Source organism: Hemitrygon akajei, chromosome 12 (assembly GCF_048418815.1).
Source record: "Hemitrygon akajei chromosome 12, sHemAka1.3, whole genome shotgun sequence".
Taxonomy (NCBI): Eukaryota; Metazoa; Chordata; class Chondrichthyes; order Myliobatiformes; family Dasyatidae; genus Hemitrygon; species Hemitrygon akajei.
The window spans coordinates 5,863,547-5,887,571 of NC_133135.1; the positions used below are offsets into that span (position 1 = coordinate 5,863,547).

Below are 24,025 nucleotides of genomic sequence, written 5' to 3' on the forward strand. Positions count from 1 at the left end.
TCTCCCTTCCCCCATCCACTCTGCCTCCTCTTCTAGCTTCCTATCATCTCTCTCATGATCCTGTCTTCTACTACACATAGTGCTTTCCCCTTACATTCCTTCTTCACCTCTCCTGCCTATTCCCTCCCTGCTTCCCCTCCCCCCCCCCCCGATCTTTCCTCTGATTGGTTTTTCACCTGGCACCTTCCACCCTCCCCCCACCTTCTTTATAGGACCCCTGCCCCCTCCCTCTTAAGTCCTGACAAAGGGTCTCGGCCTGAAACGTTGACTGCTCATTTCCACGGATGCTGCCCAACCTGCTGAGTTCCTCCAGCTTGTTTGTACGTGTTGAGTTCCTCCAGTGTTTTGTGTGTGTTGCTTCTGATATTTCATTACGAGCTTGAGGAGATTTGGTACGTCACCAAAAACACTCACAAATTTCTACAGATGTACTGTGGAGAGCATTCTGACAGGCTGCACCACCATCTGGTATGGAGGGGTGGGGGCACTGCACAGGATTGAAATAAGCTGCAGAGAGTTGTGAACACAGTCAGCTCCATCATGGGAACCAGCTTCCCCAGCACCCAGGACAGCTTCAGGGAGCGATGCCTCAGAAAGACTGTATCAGTCAATAAGGACCCCCACCACCCAGGTCACGCCTTGTTCTCATTGCTACCATCAGAAAGGAAATGTTGTCATTGGAGAGAGTATACAGGACATTCACGAGGATTATTCCGGGAATGAAGGGGTTAACATATGAGGAGCATTTGGCAGCTTTAGGCCTGTACTCACTGGAATTTGGAAGAACGTGGGGGTGTGGGATCTCATTGAAACCTACCAAATGTTGAAAGGACTGGATAGGGCGGATGTGGAGAGGATGTTCCCTCTCGTGGGGGTATCCAGAACTAGAGGGCACAGCCTCGAAGCTGAGGGGTGACCCTTTTAGAACAGAACTTAGGAGGAATCTTTTTTAGCCAGGGAGTAGTGAATTTGTGGAATGTTCTGCCACAGACTGCAGTGGAGGCCAAGTCTGTGCGTATATTTAAGACAGAAGCTGATCGTTGCCTGATCGGTCTGGACATCAAAGGACATGGTGAGCAGGCAGGTGTATGGGGTTGAGTGAGATCTGGGATCAACCATGATGAAATAGCAGAGCAGACTTGATGGGCTGAATGGCCTAATTCTGCTCCTATATCTTATGGAGGTACAGGAGTGTGAAGGCACACACTCAGTGATTAAGGAACAGCTTCTTCTGCTCTGCCGTCAGATTTTGGAATGGACATTGAACATTTCTCTCTTTGTCAGCTACTTATTAACACTGAACTCCACAGTTCCAGACAACCACTGCAGAGACATTGTACGATCCGTTACCCGATGATTGTATTACCCTACTGCCACCCTGAAGCAATGTGGATAACCTCCCTCACCCCAACACTGACTGATTCAACAAGCAACAGACTCACTTTCAAGGACCCTACAACTCATGTCCTCAGCATTATCTATTTGCAATTTGTCTTTTGTACATTGGTTGTCTGTCGGTCTTTATTTAAGTATAGTTTTTCATAAATTTTACTGTATTACTTTACTTTCCTGTGAATACCTGCAAATCTTAAGGAAATATATGGTGACAGATCTGTACTGCGCTCTGCAGTCTGTGAGAGGATTCCGGGTGGCCAAGGCAGTGTGCACGCACCTCGTAGTGGGCAGGCTAAGGATGGCACACAAACAATGCTTGGCTCCATTTCACCAGTTAAAACTCCAACTGTTCATCGATTAAAGCGATGAGAGAGTTTGAAACATCAAAGCAAGTGCAGAGGATGAGCACTGGCTGCCTATCTTGATCACTTCTGTGCCTGTCACTTCACCCACAGAGTGTTTTCCAGGTTTTTTCTGCTTTTCGGATGTGAACATTGGACGATAAACTCTTTTGTTCAGTCTTATAGCTTTCATATGTGTTTTTTTTTTTAACCAAATCTCTTTTTTTTGTGCAGGGAGAGTGATATCTGGGTTATTGTGCCTGCTCTGTTTTGTTGGTTCTTTTGTATGAGAAGTGGGATTTGGGGGCCGATGTTCTTGTTAATTATTTTTGCAGGGAGGTGTGATCTGGGCATTGATGATCGCGCTGCCTTTCTTTTCTTTCTTGGCTTCATGGCCACCCAGAGAACTGAAGAATTTCAGAGTTGTGTACTTTGATAATAAATGAACTTTTGAAACTTCGATAATCAATTTAATTTGAAGTAGGGATTGGTGCTGCGTCCATTGTTTTTGTCATCTATATCAATTATCTGGATGATAATGTGGGTAACTGGATCACCAAATGTGCAGATGACACCAAGATTGGGGGTGCAGTGGACAGTGAGGAAGGCCGTCATGGTTTGAAGCAGGATCTGTACCACTTCGAAAAATGGGCTGAAAATGGAATTTAACGCAGACAAGTGTGAAGTGTTGTACTTCAGTAAGACCAACAAGGTTAGGACTTGCACAGTGAATGGTAGGGCATTGAGAAGTGTGGTAAAACGAAGGGCTCTGGGAACACAGGTCCGATAACTTGTTGAAAGGGGTGTCACAGGTAGATCGGGTTGTAAAGAAAGCTTTTGGCACATTGGCCTTCATAAATCAAATTATTGAGTACAGGAGATGGGACGTTATGTTGAAGTTGTATAAGACATTAGTGAGGCCTAAATTAGAGTATAGTGTGCAGTTTTGGTCACCTACCTACAGGAAAGATGTAAATAAGGTTGAGAGAGTGCAGAGAAAATTTACAAGGATGTCGCCAGGTCTGGAGGATCTGAATTATAAGGAAAGATTGACTAAATTAGAACTTTATTCCCTTGAACATGGAAGATTGAGAGGAGATTTGATAGAGGTATACAAAATTATGAGGGGTATAGATACAGAAAATGCAAGAAAGCTTTTCCCACTGAGTTCGGGTGGGTCATGGGTTAGTGGTAAAGGTAGAAAGCTTACGCAGAACATGAGGGGAACTTATTTCACTCAGAGGGTTGTTAGAATGTGGAGCGAGCTGCCAGCTGCCAGAGGTCCATGTGAGCTTGATTTCTACATTTAAGAGAAGTTTGGACGGGTACATGGATGGCAGGGGTATGGAGGGCTATGGTCCCAGTGAAGGTCAATGGGAGCAGGCAGAGTTTGGCTCAGGCTAGATGGGCCTGTTGCTATGCTGTAATTTTCTATGAGTCTCTGACAGATTTTGAGAGGTCCCTCTCATCAGCCACCATCATCCCTTTTGTCATTCATCTATCAAAGTTCAAAGTAAGCCAGTGAGGGTAGGAATAGGATGATTTGTCCGATGAATTGAAAGTGAATGAATGATTGGGATTTGTAGTTAAATGTCATTTTAATTTTGCTGGAGCCATTACTGCATTTGTAATTTATTGCCACAGACTAGGCACAGTGGAGTAGGGGCTAATATAATATAACAAAGAACTGCATAATAAATAGCTAAACAAGAAAACTGCAAAAAATACAAACACTTCACAATACAATTCACTTCTAACCTACACAATCCACTTTTTACAACATTGACAACAACAGCAAAGTGGCAGGCCAGCAGATGCATCGCAGCACATAAAAGTTCCTTCTTTAGAATGAAAATTTCCCTCCAATTTTCTACTACACCAGGAGAGTTTGTTCGCTCCCGTAAGTCAGTCGGCAGAGGTGAAGGGGAAATTGGGAGAGGTAATTCATGAGGGAGACGCCGATGTCACAGCCCAAGTTGGGTGAGACCATTCAATGCTCAGACAACGCACTTCACATTCCTCATCAGCCTACCGTCCTCCCCTCCGTGCACTACATCGCTCACCAATGATCAGCCTACCGTCCTCCCCTCCGTGCACTACATCGCTCACCAATGATCAGCCTACCGTCCTCCCCTCCATGCACTACATCGCTCATCAATCATCAGCCTACCGTCCTCCCCTCCGTGCACTACATCGCTCACCAATCATCAGTCTACCATCCTCCCCTCCGTGCACTACATCGCTCACCAATCATCAGCCTACCGTCCTCCCCTCCGTGCACTACATCACTCACCAATGATCAGTCTACCGTCCTCCCCTCCGTGCACTACATCGCTCACCAATGATCAGTCTACTGTCCTCCCCTCCGTGCACTACATCGCTCATCAATCATCAGCCTACCGTCCTCCCCTCCGTGCACTACATCGCTCACCAATCATCAGCCTACCGTCCTCCCCTCCGTGCACTGTTTTATTATTATTATTATTATTATTATTACAAAAATGATTACTTGGCCCAACTTGTGTCCAATAGCAACAAAGATCAGATTGACTTACCTCGGTACCGATGAAGAGGAAGGTGTTGATGTCTGTCAGGGCGGTCAGATCTCTGGCTGAAGGGACATTCTTGCTGCTGTACTCTGTGTTTTCCCCTTTCTCTTTTAGGAGGTGAAGTTGGGACTTCTCTATAGGGAGGACAACCATCCATCACTATTGACATCACAGAATTTTCATTGGAAACACAAGTGATTAAAATGTGGTTTTTAGAATGAGAACTGCCAAAACTCAAAATTCCAAATTCTACACAATCCAATTTGCATCCACTGTGACAACAGGAGTTAGTCTTGCAGCTGGCTGTGGAATGATAGTGGACAAGTCCTGATCTGTAGACATTTCAGAACATCTTCTGGATGCGATCAGTAAATATATTTACATGGGATTGCTGAGTTCCACAGATAATTTTGGAATTGGAAATGGTTTATTATTGTCACCTGTGCTGAGGTTGAGTGAAAAGCTGGTCTTGCATACTGTTGATACAGATCAGATCATTACAGAGTGCACTGTGGTAGAGCAAGGCAAAACAATAGCAGAATGCAAAACAACGTGTAACAGTTTCAGGGAAAGAGCAGCGCAGACAGACAATAAGATGCAAGATCATATCGAGGTAGAGTTTGAGGGCGAGAGTCCACCTTATCATACTAAAGGTCCATTCAAGAGTCCTTGAGCCTGGTGGTACATGCTTTCAGGTTTTTGTATCTTCTGTCTGATGGAGAGGGGAGAAGAGAGGATGTCTGGGCTGGGTGGGGTCTTTGATTATCCTGGGTGCTTTACTGAGGGGGCATGAAACCCATGGAGGGGAGGTTGGTTTCTCTGATATGCTGAGCTGTGTCCACAATTCTCCGCAGTTTCTTACAATCATGCATTGATGGAATGCAAATGAAGCTGTTTGGCTATGGACCAAACGTGGCAGATGGGATTAGCTTGCTGAGCAACAGAGTCAGCATGGACCATTCAGGCTGAAGGGCCTGTTTCTGTGCTGTGTGACTCTACGATTGTAACATTACAGCAGAGGAACAGACTCGCCAGCCCACAAGGTCTGCACCGATCACAATGCCACAGTAAAACTCAATCTCTTTTGATTCACAAATCCGTATTCCTCCATTTTCTGAATACTCTAGTGTCTGACTAACAGTCTCTTGCATGTCCCTATCGTATCTGCTTCCACCACCATCCCTTGTGGTCTCTCCCAGGCAATCACTCTGTGTTGAGAAAAATATGTTCAATGCTTCTACTTGAACTATTAAGTTCAGTTCTGGTTGCCTCATTATAGGAAGGATGTGGAGGCTTTAGAGAGGGTGCAGAGGAGATTTACAGGATGCTGCCTGGATTAGAGAGCATGTCTTATGAGGAAAGGTTGAGTGAGCTGTGACTTTTCTCTCTGGAGCGAAGAAGAATGAGAGATGACTTGATAGAGTTGTATAAGATGATCAGAGGCATAGATCGAGTGGACAGCTAGTGACTTTTTCCCAGGAAATGGCTAATAAAAGGGGACATAATTTTAATGTGATTAGGGGACAGTATGGGGAGGATGCCAGAGGCAGGTATTTTTATGCACACAGAGTGGTGGGTGTGTGGGGCATGCTACCAAGGGTGGTGGTAGATTAGGGAGATTTAAGAGATTCTTAAATTGGCACATGGATGAAAGATGGTGGACTATGTGAAAGGGAAGGGTTAGAACTGTGCTGTAATGTTCTATGATGTGTATATGGAGTCTTTTCCCCTCAGGTTGGGTGAGACTAGAACTGGAGGTCACAGGTTTAGGTGAAAGGTGAAATATTTAAGGGGCATCTGAGGGGGATCTTCTTCAGGGTTTGATTCCCGAGGTTTGTATGTTATCTCCGTGAGATTGTGCGTTTTCTCCGGGTGCTCCAGATTCTCCTACAATACCAAAGATGTACCGGTTAGTCGGTTGATTGGTGACATGGGTGTAAATGAGCAGTGCGGGTTCCAAGGGTCAGAAGTGCCTGTTACCATCCTGTATCTCTAAATATAATAAAAATAAAAGAAAACATAAACTAAATAGCTTGCTAGGATAATAATTAGTTGAGATGGTTTGTATAGAGAGAATTTAACATTTCTGAAACAAGTTCTTCCCCTCCACCATCAGATTTCTGAAAGGTCCATGAACCCACGAACACTACCTCAATTCCTGCCATCGTCTGTAAGGTGTTTGTACGTTGCCCCTGTGACTACACGGGTTTCCTCTGGGTGCTCTGGTTTCCACCCACATTCCAAAGATGTACGGGTTAGGATTAGTAAGTTGTGAGCTTGCTGTGTTGCCGCCAGAGGTGTGGTGATGCTGGTGGGCTGACCCCAGTATATCCTCGGACTGTGTAGCCATTGACGTAAATGATGCATTTCACGGTATGTTTCGACATATGTGTGAAATAAAGCTAATCTTTTTTTAATTACCCTCTGTGATCATTCCTCATATCTGTCAAAAGCAGTGCGACAAAAACCAAAACGTATTCGTTCTGATAAAATACTCTCGTCACACAGAGACCTTATTTTAAACTCGTGGGGTGGGAGATAAAACCATACCATTTATCCTGTCAGTGCATTTCTCTCTCATGCTTATTCGTATCGGGCTGTATTCCCCGTTGCCTTCGATCCGAGGTAGTGACACCTGTGCAGAAGCAGGAAGAGAGAGATGTCAGACAATCATGGAATGTGTACTCAGCCCAAAACATCACGGGCATGTACTCCCCACCATTGGTAATATCTGTATTGGTATTAATTAATATTGATATAACCGTGGGCACCACTATTAGCACGATGTTATTACAGCTCAGGGCATCGGAGTTCAGAGTTCATTTCCAACACTGTAAGCAGTTTGTACGTCCTCTCCATAAACCCCTGCTCCTTTCGGTGCTCTAGTTTCCTCCCACACTCCACAGACGGACTGGTTAGTAGACTAACTGTAAATTTCCTGTGATTAGACTAGGGTTAATAGGTGGCTTGCTGGGTCTGAAGGGCTTGTTCCATGCTGTACCTCTAAATAAACAAACAAATAAATAAATAAATAATAAATAATAAACATCACAGGGTCATCCCTCCCCACCATCAGTTGTGTCTATAGGAGGCATTGCCTCAAGAAGGCAACATTCATCATCGAAGATCCACATGATCTTCTCCACACCATCCAACATCAGGCAGGAGGTACAGAAGCCTGAAGTCCCACACCACCATGTTCAGGAACAGCTACTCCCATTCAACCATTTGGTCTTTGAACCTGCCAGCACAACCCTAATCTTTGGAGTTCAGCAACACTATGCACGTGGTGGTGTAGCACTGAGCGTAACACTATTACAGCAGCAACCCATATTCAATTCATTCTGCTGTCTGTCAGGAAATTGCACATTCTCCATAATCAATCTTAAATTCTTTTAAGGAATTTAGCAGGAAAGTTGATAAAGAGAAGCCAGTGGATGGTACCTACATGGACCTTTGAAAAGGCTGGTCAAGAACACAGAAGAGTACAGCATAAGAACAGGCCATTCAGCCCACAATATTGTGCTGAACCAGCTAAAAAGCAAATCAAAAACACCCAAGCACTGATCCCTCCTACCTTTGCCATGTCCCTATTCCTTCATCTGCCTCACATCCATGAGCCTATCCAAACGTCTCTTGAAAGCTATTAATGTATTTGCCTCTACCACCACAACAGGCAGCCCATTCCGGGTATCCACTACTCTCTGAGTAAAAAAACTTACCCCTCTCATCCCCTTGGAACCTATCCCCTCTCACCTTCAATGCATGCCCTCTGGTATTAGACATTTCATCCCTGGGAAAAGATACTCCCTGTCCATTCTATGTCTGCCTCTCATGATCTGGTAAACCTCTATCAGAGTTTTCTTCAGCCTCCGGCGCTCCAGAGAAAACAACACGGGCTTATCCAGCCTCTCGTGATAACACATGCCCTCTAAACCGGGCAGCATCTCTTCTGCATCCTCTCAAAAGCCTCAGATTCCTTCCTATAGTGGGGTGACCAGAACGGTGAACAATACCCCAGATGTGGCCTTAAGCAGAGTTTTATAAAGTTGGATCATAACCTCATGGCTTTTGAGGTACCATAGGGATCGGTGTTGGGCCTGTTGCTGTTTGTCATTTTTATCAATGATCTGGATGATAATGTGGTAAACTGCATCAGCAAATTTGTGGATGACACCAAGATTGGGAGTGTAGTGGACAGACGGGAAGACTATCTAAACTTGCAGCAGAAACTGGATCAGCTGGAAAAATAGGCTGAAAATTGGCAGATGGAATCTAATGCAGACAAATGCAAGGGTTTGCACTTTGGTAGGACCAACCAGGGTGAGTCTTACACAGTGAATGGTAGGGCACTGAGGAGTGAGGTAGAACAGAGGGATCTGGGAATACAGATCTATAATTCCTTGAAAATGGCACCAGAAGTAGATCGCATGGTAAAGAAAACTTCTGACACCTTGGCATTCGTAAATCAATGTATTGAGTATAGGAGTTGGGATGTTGTGTTGAAGTTGTATAAGATGTTGGGGGGGGCCTGCTTTGGAGCACTGTGTGCAGCTCTGGTCACCTACCAACAGGAAATGTCAATTGCCGACAGTAAAAAGCCAGAACTACCTCCAGAGGTCTTACTCTTCACTCCGGATGGGACACATTGACCCTACCTTATGCATTGGCTTCCAGTGGAGATCCAGATGTTTGAAGGTGTTGGGAACTCCCTTGGGATTCTGGAGTTCCTTCTCGACTTTCCGTTTCTGTTGCATTGAATGGACAGTAGATTTTGTACGCCGTATATCCCAGAATAGAATGGCGCTGCGGAGAGGGGATAAGGATTCCAACTATACAGTGAGGCTGCTTCTCAGAGAGGTCTCTATAGTGATAGATCAGAATTCCCACTGGTGGAATTCTGGGAATGGTAGAGAGAGTTTATCTTTTGATCCAACCAGCAGATTCCTGACTTCTACAGAATGGTCTTTCAACTCATTCTGAAGTGAATAAGATCCAACACAGTCATACAGTGAGAAAGCATAGAAGCAGGCCATTCAGTCCAAACGGTCCATGCTGATCGTGCTGCCCAGCAAGTGAGTCCCATCTCCCCATGCCTGGTCCATAGCCCTCCAAACTTACCCTCGCTCTGTGGTTCTCTAAATGGCTTTTAAATGGTGTTAATATGTCCAATATTCCTGGCAGCTTATTCTAAATATGTGCCACCCTTTGAGTGAAGAAGCTACCCCTGATGTCCTTCTCATCTTAAACCTCTGCCCTATTTTTGTTAGTACCCCCTCCCTGGGGAGAAAGGAATACATGCTTTCACACTCACTACGCCTCTCATGGTCTGATATACTGCATCTCCAACAGGACACTCCCTAATCCACATTCCACAGAATAAAGTCCTAGCCTACACGATCACTCTTTGTAGCTCCCCCAAGTCTAGGTAACATCCTGCTTAATCTTTTCTGAACAATTTCTAGTGTATAAACATCTTTCCTACAACTGGCTGCCTGAGGAGGTGGGAGAGGCAGATGTATTACAGATTTTTAAGAGACGTTTGGATAGACACACTACTGGGAGGAAAATGGAAGGATATGGACATTGTGTAGGCAGAAGTGATTAGTTGAGTTGGCCATTTGATTACTAATTTAATTGGTTCAACACAACATTGTGGGCCAAAGGGCCTGGTCCTATTCTCTACTGTTCCAATCAGGATGGGGAAATTAGGAGAAGGTCCTAGCAAAAGCTAGGCAGAGAGGTTTTTGTAATGGACACCGGTGTGGGTCAAGGCACTTTTGCTGGTGGCTGGGAGAAGACAGGAGAGGAGATGGCCAAGGACGCTCCCTGTTGCACAAAGTGCTTTGTGCAGATGAATGGCCTCAAGGAGGAAGGACCAATGAACCCATGGGGGAGCCCATTTGTTCAAGATGAAGTTTGAATGACATTCAGAAGGTGGGTCCAGCGCATGAGTTAAAGACAACTTCAAGATGAGCAAACACGAGGAAATCTGCAGATGCTAGCAATTCAAGCAACACACACAAAATGCTGGTGGAACACAGCAGGCCAGGCAGCATCTATAGGGAGAAGCGCTGTTGACGTTTCGGGCCGAGACCCTTCGTCAGGACTAACTGAAAGGAAAGAGCAAGAGATTTGAAAGTAGGAGGGGGAGGGGAAATGCAAAATGATAGGAGAAAACCGGAGGGGGTGGGGTGAAGCTAAGAGCTGGAAAGGTGATTGGCAAAAGGGATACAGAGCTGGAGAAGGGAAAGGATCATGGGACGGGAGGCCTAGGGAGAAAGAAAGGGGGAGGGGAGCACCAGAGGGAGATGGAGAACAGGCAGAGTGATGGGCAGAGAGAGAAAGGAAAAAAAAGGGAGGGGGGAAAAAAACTAAATATATCAGGGGAGGAGAGGCATTAATGGAAGCTAGAGAAGTCAATGTTAATGCCATCAGGCTGGAGGCTACCCAGCCGGTATATAAAGTGTTGTTCCTCCAACCTGAGTGTGGCTTCATTTTGACAATAGAGGAGGCCATGGATAGACATATCAGAACAGGAATGGGATGTGGAATTAAAATGTGTGGCCACTGGGAGATCCTGCTTTCTCTGGCGGACAGATCGTAGGTGTTCAGCGAAACGGTCTCCCAGTCTGCATCGGGTCTCGCCAATATATAAAAGGCCACACCGGGAGCACCGGACGCTGTATACCACACCAGCCGACTCACAGGTGAAGTGTCGCCTCACCTGGAAGGACTGTCTGGGGCCCTGAATGGTGGTGAGGGAGGAAGTGTAAGGGCAGGTGTAGCACTTGTTCCGCTTACAAGGATAAGTGCCAGGAGGGAGATCGGTGGGAAGGGATGGGGGGGGGATGAATGGACAAGGGAGTCGCGTAGGGACTCCCAGTGGCCGCACATTTTAATTCCACATCCCATTCCCATTCTGATGTACGGAGTTCGAGAAAGGTGGTTTTCTCACCGCAGAGTCCATTGACTTGATAGTGAGGGGCTAACCAGCCAAGTTTCTAGAGGCATGTTTCATTGTGGGAACTCGTCTCTGATCTGATTCACTAATGCTGTGTATTTGCTGAAGGAAATGATGAAGTGGTTAGTGTGCTTAAGCCTGTGTTTAAACTAGTGCCGGGAAAGTGTTTAAGATACTTGATTATGGACACCGTAGAGATTAAGTGTTGGTGCAATTCAAAGAGATTACCCACAAGAAATCACAAACAAGACAAAATCTGCAGATGTTGGAAATCCAAGCAACACTCACAAGAAATGAATAGGGTGGATATCCGCAGCCCAGATGAATTGTTGATCAGTGTTTTAAGTACATTTAAAGTATTAGGGAAAGTTTGACTAAACAGCAGACAAAGATGTCATTTCAGTTCAGGCTAGCGAGGACGTGGCTAGGGTGGATCTGCCTGGTACGATTGGGGTGCCTGGACAAGCAGGGCTACGGGCCATCCATAGTTTTAGAGAAGGGGGAAGTGCAGGAGAGGGTGAAGAATTGGGAGTCGAGTTTCCCATAGCTGCAGGTGGAGACATTTAAGACGATTTACTCCCATTTGTGTGAAGTGAGGGGAGGGAGCTGCCTGACATGAAATGCCTAATGAGTCCTTCAACTATTGATTTAAATTCCCAGCTCATTTTGGCTATTACATCACTCGTTGACAAATGCAGAAGTATATCTGTGGAGAGCCAAAGTTATTGTAGGCTAGGCGTGTTCTCTGGGGTCAAGCCCACAGCCGATGGGGAAGACGAACGTGAGGCTTGGGCTGAGCAGACATTCATCTGCCTGGATGAATGGCAGAGCTCGGATAATGTGAAAAAACAGACTGGTGGAGAGTTTAAAGGGTCTGGCGGCTGATATAATGAGGTTCCGCAAAGCAGAAAATCCACTAGCCATGTCAGCTATTTACCTGCAAGCTGTGGAAGATGCGTTTGGCACTGCTGGAAGTGCAGCCGACCTTAGGTTGAAGTTTAAACACTCATTCCAGAAGAAAGTGGAGAAGTTGTCTGCCTACGTTTTCAGGTTGGAGAAGCTGCTGCACTGTTTGTGCCACAAAGGGGGCATTCAACTGTCTGAGAGAAATTGCTTGAGGATGGAGCAAGTTGTGAAGGATGCATTGTCACACGATGTGATTGCTCTACGTATTCCAATGACCCACAGGATGCATCCTCCTCCATCTTTTACCACGTTACTCAGAGAAGTGAGAGAGGAGGAAAATGCAGCGGAGGAGCTGGAGGCCACCGTCAGCAGGGCAAAATCCTCAGTCGTAGCCTCTGTTGCTGAAGCGATCCCTGATGTCACACAAACCGGGTTTTGCAGGATGTTGTGAAAGATCTGAGGACCAAGGTATTTCGTATGATATCGGTTGGTGTTGCATGACAAGGCCGATAGGAAGCTGGACCTGCTGGTGGGACATACCAAGATGAGGGCTGCCACTGAGCAGGGTCCCTTGACCAGGGAAGTGACCGGCGTTTCTGGAGAAGATGGACATTTCAAGCAGGAGTGTGAGGGACTGGAAAATCTTCAAAAAGTAAATCGGCAGTTTATCAAACAGAGAAGAAAACAGGTAAAACTACCAAGGGATCCAGTAAAGGAACAGGCTGGCATTTCAGAGAGGATACAATCCTATTAGTGTACCAAGGGAAATACTAAACTACGCAACACTATTCCTGAAGGTTTAGTGGGACCAAGCTCTAATGTATCCATACAGATTGAAGGTGTTTATGCTAGAGCCACACTTGACACAGATTCTCAAGTTACTTTGCTTTATAGATCCTTTTACAACCGGTATTTGACACACTTACTGTTGATGCCTCTCGGTGCCCTCGAGATTCAGGGGCTTAGTACTGATGGATATCCATACGATGATTACTTGTCGTTGAAGCTGGAGTTTTCGGAAGCAGATGTTGGAGCAACTGAGACTATTGGCACACCAGAGTTGGTCTGCCCGGATCCAGTTACAAAGGGTGGAGCTTCCATTCTTGTGGGAACAAGTACTGTCATTGTGAGAAGGCTCCTGGGAGCATTCAAGGAGAGGAATGGAGAGAACTTTTTGAAAACCTTATCCATTCACCGTGTTCAAAGCTGCTTTTGAGAAGGTGCAAGTTCCCCCTGAGCAGGATGATGAGCAGAAACGAGGAACTGTGTGGTACACCCAGTCTAAACCTGTCATGTTACATCCTGGAGGAGCAGCTAGAGTGACAGGAACACCCAAATTTACCAGAATGTCTGAAGAATGGAAAAGGAGATTAACTGAGATGTTGAGATGTGAAGATGCATTTTCTACTGACGAGTCTGATGTTGGTTACACCAGGAGTACTTGCCACACTATTAGAGTAACCGAGGACACCCCTTTCTGAGAGAGGTCTCACCAGTTAGTACCAGTGGAGGATGAAGATGTTTGGCAGCACCTGCTTAAACTGAAGGAAGTTAAGTTCAGTCAGGAAGCAGGGGTTCCTGAGCCACCAAAGACACAAGCGATAGACAGAGGGAGGCAACCTCTAGTAGACTGGAAGGGTCACAAAGCATGGTTGAAGCTGGAGGAGCCAAAGGTGGGATAAGGAGGTCGCAAAGAGTAAGGAAACCCCCAGAGAGGCTGGCCAATGACACACCAGGGGAACAGAGTGTTGTGTCTATCCCCTAGTGAGATATGTCACTCCATTCACAAATGGATTGGAGGTCCAGACATCAATAAACTCCTTTGGAAACTGTGTTATTAATGGTGGGTTGATGAAGTTCAAAGTCATGAGGACGTGACTATTTTTGGCGGTGGCGGGAGGATGTAACGCCCTGGCTGAGATTTTTACTGCTATACTGTAGGGATTTCATTTTGGCAGTTCTGTAAGAGCAGTCTGTTCTGCTTTCAGCCTGCTTGGGTTTGATCTAAAGATAAGGGGCTTTGTTGTTCAGCTTAGGAATGTTGTGTCATCCAGTCAGGTTGGTGGAGTTGGGAGAAGGTTTGAGAGAACACTGGGCAGAGACGTTTTGTGATGGACACTGGTGGGGTCAAGGTCTATTTGGCGAGAGCTGGGAGAAGACAGGAGGGAAGGAGGCTGAGGATGCAGAGCTTGTTACACAAGGTGTTGGTACAGATGAATGGCTTCGAGGAGGAAGGACAAATACTCCTGTGGGGGAGCCCAATTGTTCGAGATGGATTTTGAGCGTCATTCAGAAGGTGGTGTGAGCTTTCATGCAGACCAGGGGACCAGCATGCGAGTTAAAATTTACTTCAAGACGAGCTCCAACTTGTGTGTGCATTTGGACTGGGTTAACTGTAATGGGGCCTTTTTATTTTTTTCTTTTCTTTTTCCTACCAACTGTTCAATAAAGCTGAAATTTGTAAGCATACTGCCTTTATAATTGTATGTAGTGTACAATCACAAACAGGAGAAAATCTGCAGATGCTGGAAATCCAAGCAACACACACAAAATGCTGGAGGAACTCAGTTGGCCAGGCAGCATCTACGGAAAAGGGTACAATCAACATTTTGGGCTGAGAACCTTCATCAGGACTGGAAAAAAAGATAAGGAGTCAGTGTTAGAAAGTGGGGGGAGGGGAGGAAGATATACAAGGTGATAAGTGAAACCAGGAGGGTGGAGGGGTGAAGTAAAGAGCTGGGAATTTGATTGCTGAAAGAGATACAGGGCTGGAGAAGCGGGAGTCTGATTGGAGAGGACAGAAGGCCATGAACGAAAGAAAAGGGTGAGGTAAATAGATTCTTGATTGGTCAGGGCACGAACGGTTATGGGGAGAAAGCAGGATATTAAAGCAGAGAGGAAAATTGGATCAGCCATGATGAAATGACAGAGCAAACTCAATGGGCCAGTTGGCCTAATCCTGCTCCTATATATTATGGTCTTATGGCATCCCTTCATGCCCTGACCAATCAAGAATCTATCAACCTCTGCCTTAAATATATATAAAGACTTGGCCTCCACAGCTGAATTCCACAGATTCACCACTTTCTGGCTAAAGTTCTTCCCATTCTTCCATGGTCTTCTGTCCTCTCCTATGAGATTTCCCTTTCTCCAGCCCTGCATCTCTTTTACCAATCAACTTCCCAGCTCTGTACTTCACCCCCCCCCCTCCTGGTTTCACCAATCACCTACCACCTTGTACTTCCGCACCCCTCCTCTTCTCCTGGTTTCACCAATCACCTACCACCTTGTACTTCCACACCCCTCCTCCTCTCCCGGTTTCACCAATCACCTACCACCTTGTACTTCCACACCCCTCCTTCTCTCCTGGTTTTGCCAATCACCTACCACCTTGTACTTCCACACCCCTCCTCCTCTCCTGGTTTCACCAATCACCTACCACCTTGTACTTCCACACCCCTCCTCCTCTCCTGGTTTTGCCAATCACCTACCTCTTCAGCCCTCCCCCCACCTTCTCATTCTGACTGCTCCTCCTTTCCAGAGGATCTCAGCCCAGTCATCAACTGTTAACTCTTTCTGATCGATGCTGTCTGGCCCACTGAGTCCCTCCAGCATTTCGTGTGTGTTGCTTTGGATTTCCAGCATCTGTAGATTTTCTCATGTTTGGGGTCCTGGACTTCTCATGTGCTTTGCCACTAAGCCCAATGGAACCGGGTCTACTGACAGGAGAAGGGGCAAAGGCGGGTTATTGGTGCCCTGAAACCAGTCGCTTTAGGCAGATGGGGCTTGTTAGCTGTGGTTACAACTCCTCAAGGAGAAAGAAAACTCGGATCTCAAACCTCCGCTGCCTTGTGGCTATACCAACGCACGGGGAAAGCTTCTGGAGTAAACCCTGAGGAAAACTCCAGAGCTGGAGTCCCTAAGGCAGTCCTACGTTGAGATCAACGCTGACTGGCAACTCCTGTGACACCGCCGTTGCCAAACTGTATCAGTCTTTGCCATTCCTTTGGATCAATCAGCTGCGTGGAGAGTGGGCAACCTGTTACATGGGCAACAGCTTGCCCCCCATGCTGTACTGCCCTGGCCTGTGTATTGACCAACAGTGCTCCACCGACAACATAGTCAGATGGGATGCATCTTCCATGGTTGATCCAGATCAATAGGGGGTCTCTATATTATCTAAGATGAATGGTTGATGGATACCTGTGTGTGATAAATATGAACACACAGTATATACCTACCAGTCCGGAGAGCAGGTGATAAGTTGGACACACAGCCCATCTGTGTTCTCATATGGGACCCCATACTTTGTTAGCTGGAAATAAACATACATTTAATTTAAGTAATGCCAGATAAAACATAGAAATATAAAAAATGGGAGCAGAATGAAGGCATTTGATCCTTCCATTTCAAGATTAAAGAGAATCATGTTTGATCATCCAACTCGCCTGTTCCCACTTTCTCCCCATATCCCTTCATCCCTTTGGCATCAATTATGTATCTTGTTCATTCCTGAATTTACCCAGGATTCTGGTTAATTGGCATAGCCTTTTATTTGGACAACTCTTAAAGAACAAAAACTCTTCGACGAACATAGCTTGGAGTCCCTTCGTTTATTTGGGACATTTTGCCACTTAATTGGGGGCAGGAGGCTGTTGCCGAACAATTTCGAACTAGTGTCTGTCATTTGCATTTGTGTTGCAGTTAGACACTGCACTGTGCATGGAGTGAACAGTTTTTAAATAGCATCAATTACGTGTTCTTGTGTTATTCATTTGGGTCAATGGACGCCGGTTCCAAAAGCAGTGATTTTTGATAATGTGCCAGGAAACTGATTGTTGGATTGTAACACTACTTCATGCAGGAAGACAACGAAGGCATTCTGTTATCTGTACTGATTTTGTTTATTTACAGTCAGCCAAAAGAACCTGGTATGAATTCCTTTGTCGATAACTATAAGGAACTGATGCACGGTTTTATAGTACTGTAGTCATATTGGTAGTATTCTAATTTGTTCTATATTTCATACACATATATATCTTTTCAACTATTTCCATTAAACTTCAGCTAATTGAGGCAGCCACTTAATTGGGCCAAAATGTACTGGCCCCAATGTGTCCCAATTAATCAGAATCCATAATGACTTGGTCTCCGCTGCCTTCTGCGGGAAAGAATTCCATACAGTCAACACCCTCTGAGATATTTTCAAGAGGTGATGTCTCAAGAAGGTAGCATCCAATAATGAGGACCATCTAGGACATGTCTGCTTCTTATTACTACCATCAAGGAAGAGGGACATGAGCCTGAAGACCCACATTCAATGATTCAAGAACAATTCCTTCCCTCCTGCCACAAGATTCCTGAGCATTCTGTGTATAAACCTTGTTATTTCTCCCTGTCTTTGCAGAGTACTGTTGCCACAAAAGAACAAATTTCACAACAACACATACAAAATGCTAGAGGAACTCAGCAGGTTAGGCAGCATCTATGGAAATGAATTATCTGTCAACGTTTCAGGCTGAGACCTCACATCAAGACTGGGAAGAAAAGGGGAGAATGCCAGAATAAGGTGGTGGGGGGAGGAGGAGGATGAGCTAGAAGGTGGCAGGTGAAGCCAGGTGGGTGGGAGAGAAGTTGAAGTAAGCTGGGAGGTGATAGGTGGAAAAGGTAAAGGGTTGAAGAAGAAGGAATCTGATAGGAGAGGAGAGTGAACCATGGGAGAAAGGGAAGGAGGAAGAGCACCAGGGAGAGGTGATAGGCAGGTGAAGAGAAGAGGTAAGAAACCAGGGAGGGACATCGAAGAAAAGAGAGGAGGGTAGAGAAAGAAATACTGGAGAAAAATTAAAGTTCATGCTATCAGGTTGGAGGCTAACCAGACGGAATATAAAAAGTTGCTCCTCCAACCTGAGAGTGGCCTCATTGTAGCAGAAGAGGAGGCCATGAACTGACATGTCGAAACAGACTGAGGATAATTTTACACCATCTATGTCAGTGATTCAGATTCAATCGTTTCTCCTGATTTTGGTTCTGTATCAGCTACCTGAACCATTGAATGGTGGGTCAAAACTCTTCAACTCAGGAACACCTTTCCCGTATCTGGTCTGTCCAGTCCTTAAAAATGTTTCTTTGATATCCCCCCCCCCCCCACTCTTTCTTAACTCCAGTGTATACAAGCCTAACAGGCCCAGTCTCTCCTCCTACATCATGAGGTGTTTGTAGATCAAGAGACATTTTACCAGACTGGAAATAGCTCACCCACCTTCTCAATGATGGGGAGAGCGGGGCACAAGTCTAAGGAGATTGGAGGAAGGTATGGGGGCAATATCAGAGGTAAGTTTTTTTGACACAAGGAGTGGTAGATGCCCGGGTGGGTGGTGGAGGTTGATACATTAGGGATATTTGGGTGCCACATTAGCGTTGTGGTTAGCACTGAGCTATTACAGCTTAGGGCATCGGAGTTCAGAGTTCAATCCTGGCGTCCTCTGTAAGGAGTTTCTATACACTCCTTGAGGAATGCACGGGTTTTCTCTCAGTGCTTTGGTTTCCTCCTACAGTCCAAAGATAGGCCGGCTGGGCCAGTAAATGGTCCCATGATTGTGCTCGGGTTTAATAGGTGGGCTGCTGCCGATAGAATCTGGTTAGTGCTGCATCTCTAAATAAAATTAAAATAGAAGTTTAAGAGGTTCTTTGGTAGGCACACGGATGATAGAAAAATGGAGGTATGTCCGAGTAAAGGGATTGATTGACCTTAGGGGAGGTTAGAAGTTTCATACAACATTGTGGGCTGAAGGGCCTGTACTGTAATATTCTATGTGTTATGTTTATTGGTGTGGGGGTACAGACCAAAGTTTCTTGAATAAACAGTTGACTTTTCATGCCGAGATCCTTCATCAGGATTGGAAAGGAATGGAGAAGATGCCAGAATAAGCAGGTGGGAGAGGGGAAGGAGGAAGAGCTGGAAGGTGAAGCCAGATGGGTGGGGGAGTGGGGGGGGGTGAAGTAAGAGGCTGGGAGGTGATAGGTGAAAAAGGTAAAGGGTTTTAGAAGAAGGAATCTAACAGGAGAAGAATCTATAGGAGAAAGCGAAGGAGGAGGAACTCCGGGGGAGGTAGTGGATTCGGCCAGTACATAACAAGTAAAGCCAGCCAGACCACTGAGCACATCTACATGAAACACTGTGGTAAAAAACAGCATCCATCATCAAAAGTCCTCACCATTCAGGCTCTGCTCCTTTCTCACTGCTGCCATCAGGGAGGAGGTGCAGGTGCCCCAGGACTCACACCACCAAGTTCAAAAACAGTTACTACCCCTCAACCATCAGGCTCTTGAACAAAAGGGGATAATTACACTCATCCATTGAGATGTTCCCACAACCAATGATCTCACTTTAAAGACTCTTTATCTTGTTGCTTCATGCTCTCGTTATTAAATGCTATTTATTTATATTTGCATTTGCACCGTGTGTTTTCTCTGCTCACACTCTTCTGCTGATCCTGTTTACACTCACTATTTGCTGAGTATGCCTGCGGGAGAAAGAATCTCAGGGTTGCATGCACTCTGATAAAAGATTTTACTTTGAACTTTAAGGTGATAGGCATGTGAGGAGAAGAGGTAAGAGACCAGAGTGTGGAATTGAAGAAGGGGGAAGGAGGAGAGGGGAAAATTACTGGAAGTTGGAGAAATCGATTTCATGTTCTTGAAAATGACCTTTTTGCAACAACAGCAGCACAATACATTATTGACTAGACAACCATGAATTACATCAACTAATATCAACATATATTATATGACAGTACTATCGGAACGAGGCATAATGACGTTAGTGTAAATTGAGGGAAATATCATCCAGACAGAATTAGGAATTTTCAGGTTGGTTTAAGAGAGAGTGGGGACAAAGCTGTGGTTGAACTTTGAGGTGTGAGTCTTCAGGTCCCTATACCTCCTGATTCCTTCTCAGAACCATGGACTTGACCATCAAGGAGGGCGGAGGTTCCTGCAGGTTCCCCACTGAATTGTACGCCCATGTAACATGGAAGTTTGTATCTAACTGCCTCCCTGACGGTGCTAAGGAAGCTCCTTCATCTCAAGGACTGCAGTCGATCGAGAAGGCGGCTCTCCCCCAACTGAAGAAAAAGATTTCAGGGTATATATTGTAAACATTTCTCTGACATTAAAATGTACCGATTGAACTCAGAGACCAGGAGGCCAGGGGTGATAAATGGTGACCTTCCCAGTTGATGACCACAACCAATAGAACGCCACAGCACAAAAGCAAGCCCTTTGGCTGATTTAGTCCATGCCAAACTGTTATTATGTCTAGTACCATATCCCTCTATATCTAGTTATTATGTCATGACCTGCACCCAGACCATATCCCTCCATACCCCTCATCCATGTATCCAAACTTCTCTTAAATGTTGAGATCAAGGCCAGCGCCACCACGTCTTCTGGTAGCTCGTCCCACACTCTGACCATCCTGTCATTGTCCCCTCAGCTTCCACTTAAACATTTCAACTTTAACCCATGACCTCGAGTTCTCATCTCACTTAACCCCAGTGGAAAAAGCCTTCTTGCATTTGCTCAATTAGTACCCCTCATAGTTTGCATACCTGGGAACTGAGAAACAGATTTGGACGAGAGATTTTTCTTACCTGAAAGTGATCGGGTAGCCAGCACAGGTCGGTGATGAGGGATTTGTGCCCATTTTCTATGGATGACACTGCACAGTGACGAGCAATCGGGACTTCACAAGGAGATGCCGGATCCAACTCAGGCTGGGAAATGAAACAACAGGAACAACTTTACCTTCACGTTCACTACCGAAATAATCTTGTAAGCAGCATTCCAAAGAAAGACAGAAAATACTGAAGGAGCACAGCAGGGCAGGCAGCGTCCGTGGAGAGGAATAAGCAGCCGACGTTTCAGGCTGAGATCCTTCCTCAGGATTGCAAAGGAAGGGGGAAGGTGCCAAAATAAGAAGGTGGGTGGGGGGAGGGGAGATGAAGTGAGAAGCTGGGAGGTGATAGGTGGAAAAGGTAAACAGCTGGAGAAAAAGGAATCTGATAGGACAGGAGAGTGAACCATGAGAGAAAATGAAGGAGGAGAGGCACCAGGAGGAGATGATAGGCAGGTGAGGAGAAGAAGTAAGGGGTGATGGGGAAGGGGAAAAAATTACAGGAAGTTAAAGAATTCAGTGTACATGCCATCAGGTTTGTTGGAAGCCATTGTTTCTTTTAATAACATCTTCTATAACATTTGTACTTTTAACAAATTTTTCACAGTCAGTGGCCTCATCCCCACTCACTGGCAGAAAGTTGTGTGGAGGCTAAACGAACAGTTTATCACCTTCAAAATCAGAATTAAGAGAAGCAGATGCTAGAAATCCAAAGCAAGTCACGCCGAATGCAGCAGGCCAGGCAACAACCATGGAAAAGAGGAAACAGTCGACATTTTGGGCTGAGAACCTTCATTAAGACGGGAAAAAGGAGATGAGAAGTAGAGTGAGAACGTGGGGGAGGGGAGGAAGAAGTACAAGGTAGCAGGTGATAGGTGGAACTGGGAGAGAGGGAGTGGTGAAGTAAAGATCTGGGAAGTTGATTGGTGAAAGAGATAAAGGGCTGGAGAAGGGGGAATGTTATAGGAGAGGACAGAGGTCCTGGAAGAAAGGGAAGGGTGAAGAGCACCAGAGGGAGGTGATGAGCAGGTAAGGACACAAAGTGAAAGAGGGAGAAAGCAATGGGGAATGTGAAGGGGGAGAAACAGTTACCAGAAGTTTGAGAAATCAAAGTTCATGCCATCAGGTTGGAGGCTACCCAGACAGAATACAAGTGTTGCTCTTCCAACCTCTTAGCATTGTTTCACAGCTCTTTGTTTTGTTTTCTTAGCATTTGTAAGTTTGTTTGTACTCTAAGATCGTCATTCCTGACTCCTGGAAGAACTGTAAGGATGGGAAAATAAACAGAGATCCATCAGGTTGCAGGCTACTAGACGGAATATTAGGGGTCTCATCATGGCAGAGAGGAGATCATGTCATAATGGGAATGGAGATTAGAATTGAAACGGTTGCCCACTGGGAAATCCTGCTTTTTGCAGATAGAGGGAAGTGCTCGACAGCTTTGCTCAATCCTTAGGGCTGAAGATGATCATCAGGGCTTACGGGGGATTAGAACGTAGAACCTTACAGCACTGTACAAGGAAGTCCATGGGTTGTGGGATCTCTTCAGCCTTGGGGCAGATAACATTGAGTGAAGTTATCCCACTGGTCAAGATGTTGACGCAAGTGACACATTTCACTCTATGTTATGATGTATGCGAGATAAATAGTTCTGAATCTGAATTTGAGGGAGGGGTTAGATTGATCTTAGAGTAGGTTATAAGGTTGACACCACATTGTGGGTCAAAGGGCCTGTACTGTTCTATGTTCTATCCAACCCTACTAGACACGTCAACTCCTGAAGTATTTCTGAAGTTTGGCTGCTGTTTTGGCTGTGCAGTGATTCCAACCCAGAATCCACATTCCATTTACTGTTCATGGATTCTGGGGAATCAGTGGGATCTGCTGGGGGCTTCACTATTGTCTGCCTTTACGAACATCTGCCTAATTCATTTCTCGAAGAGAAACAGCCCAAGGTCTACCAGAGAGTCCCTGAAGCACAGTTGGAATGCTCTGGGGAAGTGACGGGAGAGTCTAGTCTGGTTAACCGGATTGAGGAGCTTGGCAGAGACAGGATGAGAGTCCTGACAGGTTACATCACAGCCTGGTATGGAAACACGCATGCCCAGGAATGGAAAAATCTACAGAAAGTAGTGGAAACAGCCCAGTACATCACAGGAACTTATCAACCTCCATTTTAAATATGCTTAACGACAGCCTCCACAGCTGTCTGTGGTAGGGAACTCCATAGATTCACTACCCCCTGGCTAAAGAAATCCCTCCTTGTCTCTGTTCTAAATGGACATCTCTCTAATCTAAACTATGCCCTCTGGTCCTAGCTTCCCGCACTATAGGAAACATCCTCTCCACATCCATTCTATCTGTGCCCTCTGGTCCTAGCTTCCCGCACTATAGGAAACATCCTCTCCACATCCATTCTATCTGTGTCCTCTGGTCCTAGACTCCCCCACTACAGGAAACATCCTCTCCACATCCACTCTATCTGTGCCCTCTGGTCCTAGCTTCCCCCACTATAGGAAACATCCTCTCCACATCCACTCTATCTGTGTCCTCTGGTCCTAGACTCCCCCACTATAGGAAACATCCTCTCCACATCCACTCTATCTGTGCCCTCTGGTCCTAGCTTCCCGCACTATAGGAAACATCCTCTCCACATCCATTCTATCTGTGCCCTCTGGTCCTAGACTCCTCCACCATAGGAAACATCCTCTCCACACCCATTCTATCTGTGCCCTCTGGTCCTAGCTTCCCGCACTATAGGAAACATCCTCTCCACATCCACTCTATCTGTGCCCTCTGGTCCTAGACTCCCCCACTATAGGAAACATCCTCTCCACATCCACTCTATCTGTGTCCTTTGGTCCTAGACTCCCCCACTATAGGAAACATCCTCTCCACATCCATTCTATCTGTGCCCTCTGGTCCTAGACTCCCCCACCATAGGAAACATCCTCTCCACATCCATTCTATCTGTGCATTCTGGTCCTAGACTCCTCCACCATAGGAAACATCCTCTCCACATCCATTCTATCTGTGCCCTCTGGTCCTAGCTTCCCGCACTATAGGAAACATCCTCTCCACATCCATTCTATCTGTGCCCTCTGGTCCTAGACTCCCCCACCATAGGAAACATCCTCTCCACATCCACTCTATCTGTGCCCTCTGGTCCTAGATTCCCCCACTACAGGAAACATCC

General features: G+C 45.8%; 1 protein-coding gene across 1 annotated transcript in view; it reads right to left on the bottom strand.

Annotated features, from left to right (window-relative positions):
• The window catches only part of dnai3 (dynein axonemal intermediate chain 3), a 114,629-nt gene that overhangs the window by 31,518 nt on the left and 59,086 nt on the right, over window positions 1-24,025 (bottom strand). The window contains exons 12-16 of the mRNA XM_073062514.1: window positions 20,807-20,929; window positions 16,397-16,470; window positions 8,944-9,091; window positions 6,836-6,920; window positions 4,292-4,419 (exon numbers count right to left, since the gene is read on the bottom strand). Coding sequence (XP_072918615.1) covers window positions 4,292-4,419; window positions 6,836-6,920; window positions 8,944-9,091; window positions 16,397-16,470; window positions 20,807-20,929 — 558 coding nt within the window. The remainder of the gene's footprint in view (window positions 1-4,291; window positions 4,420-6,835; window positions 6,921-8,943; window positions 9,092-16,396; window positions 16,471-20,806; window positions 20,930-24,025) is intronic.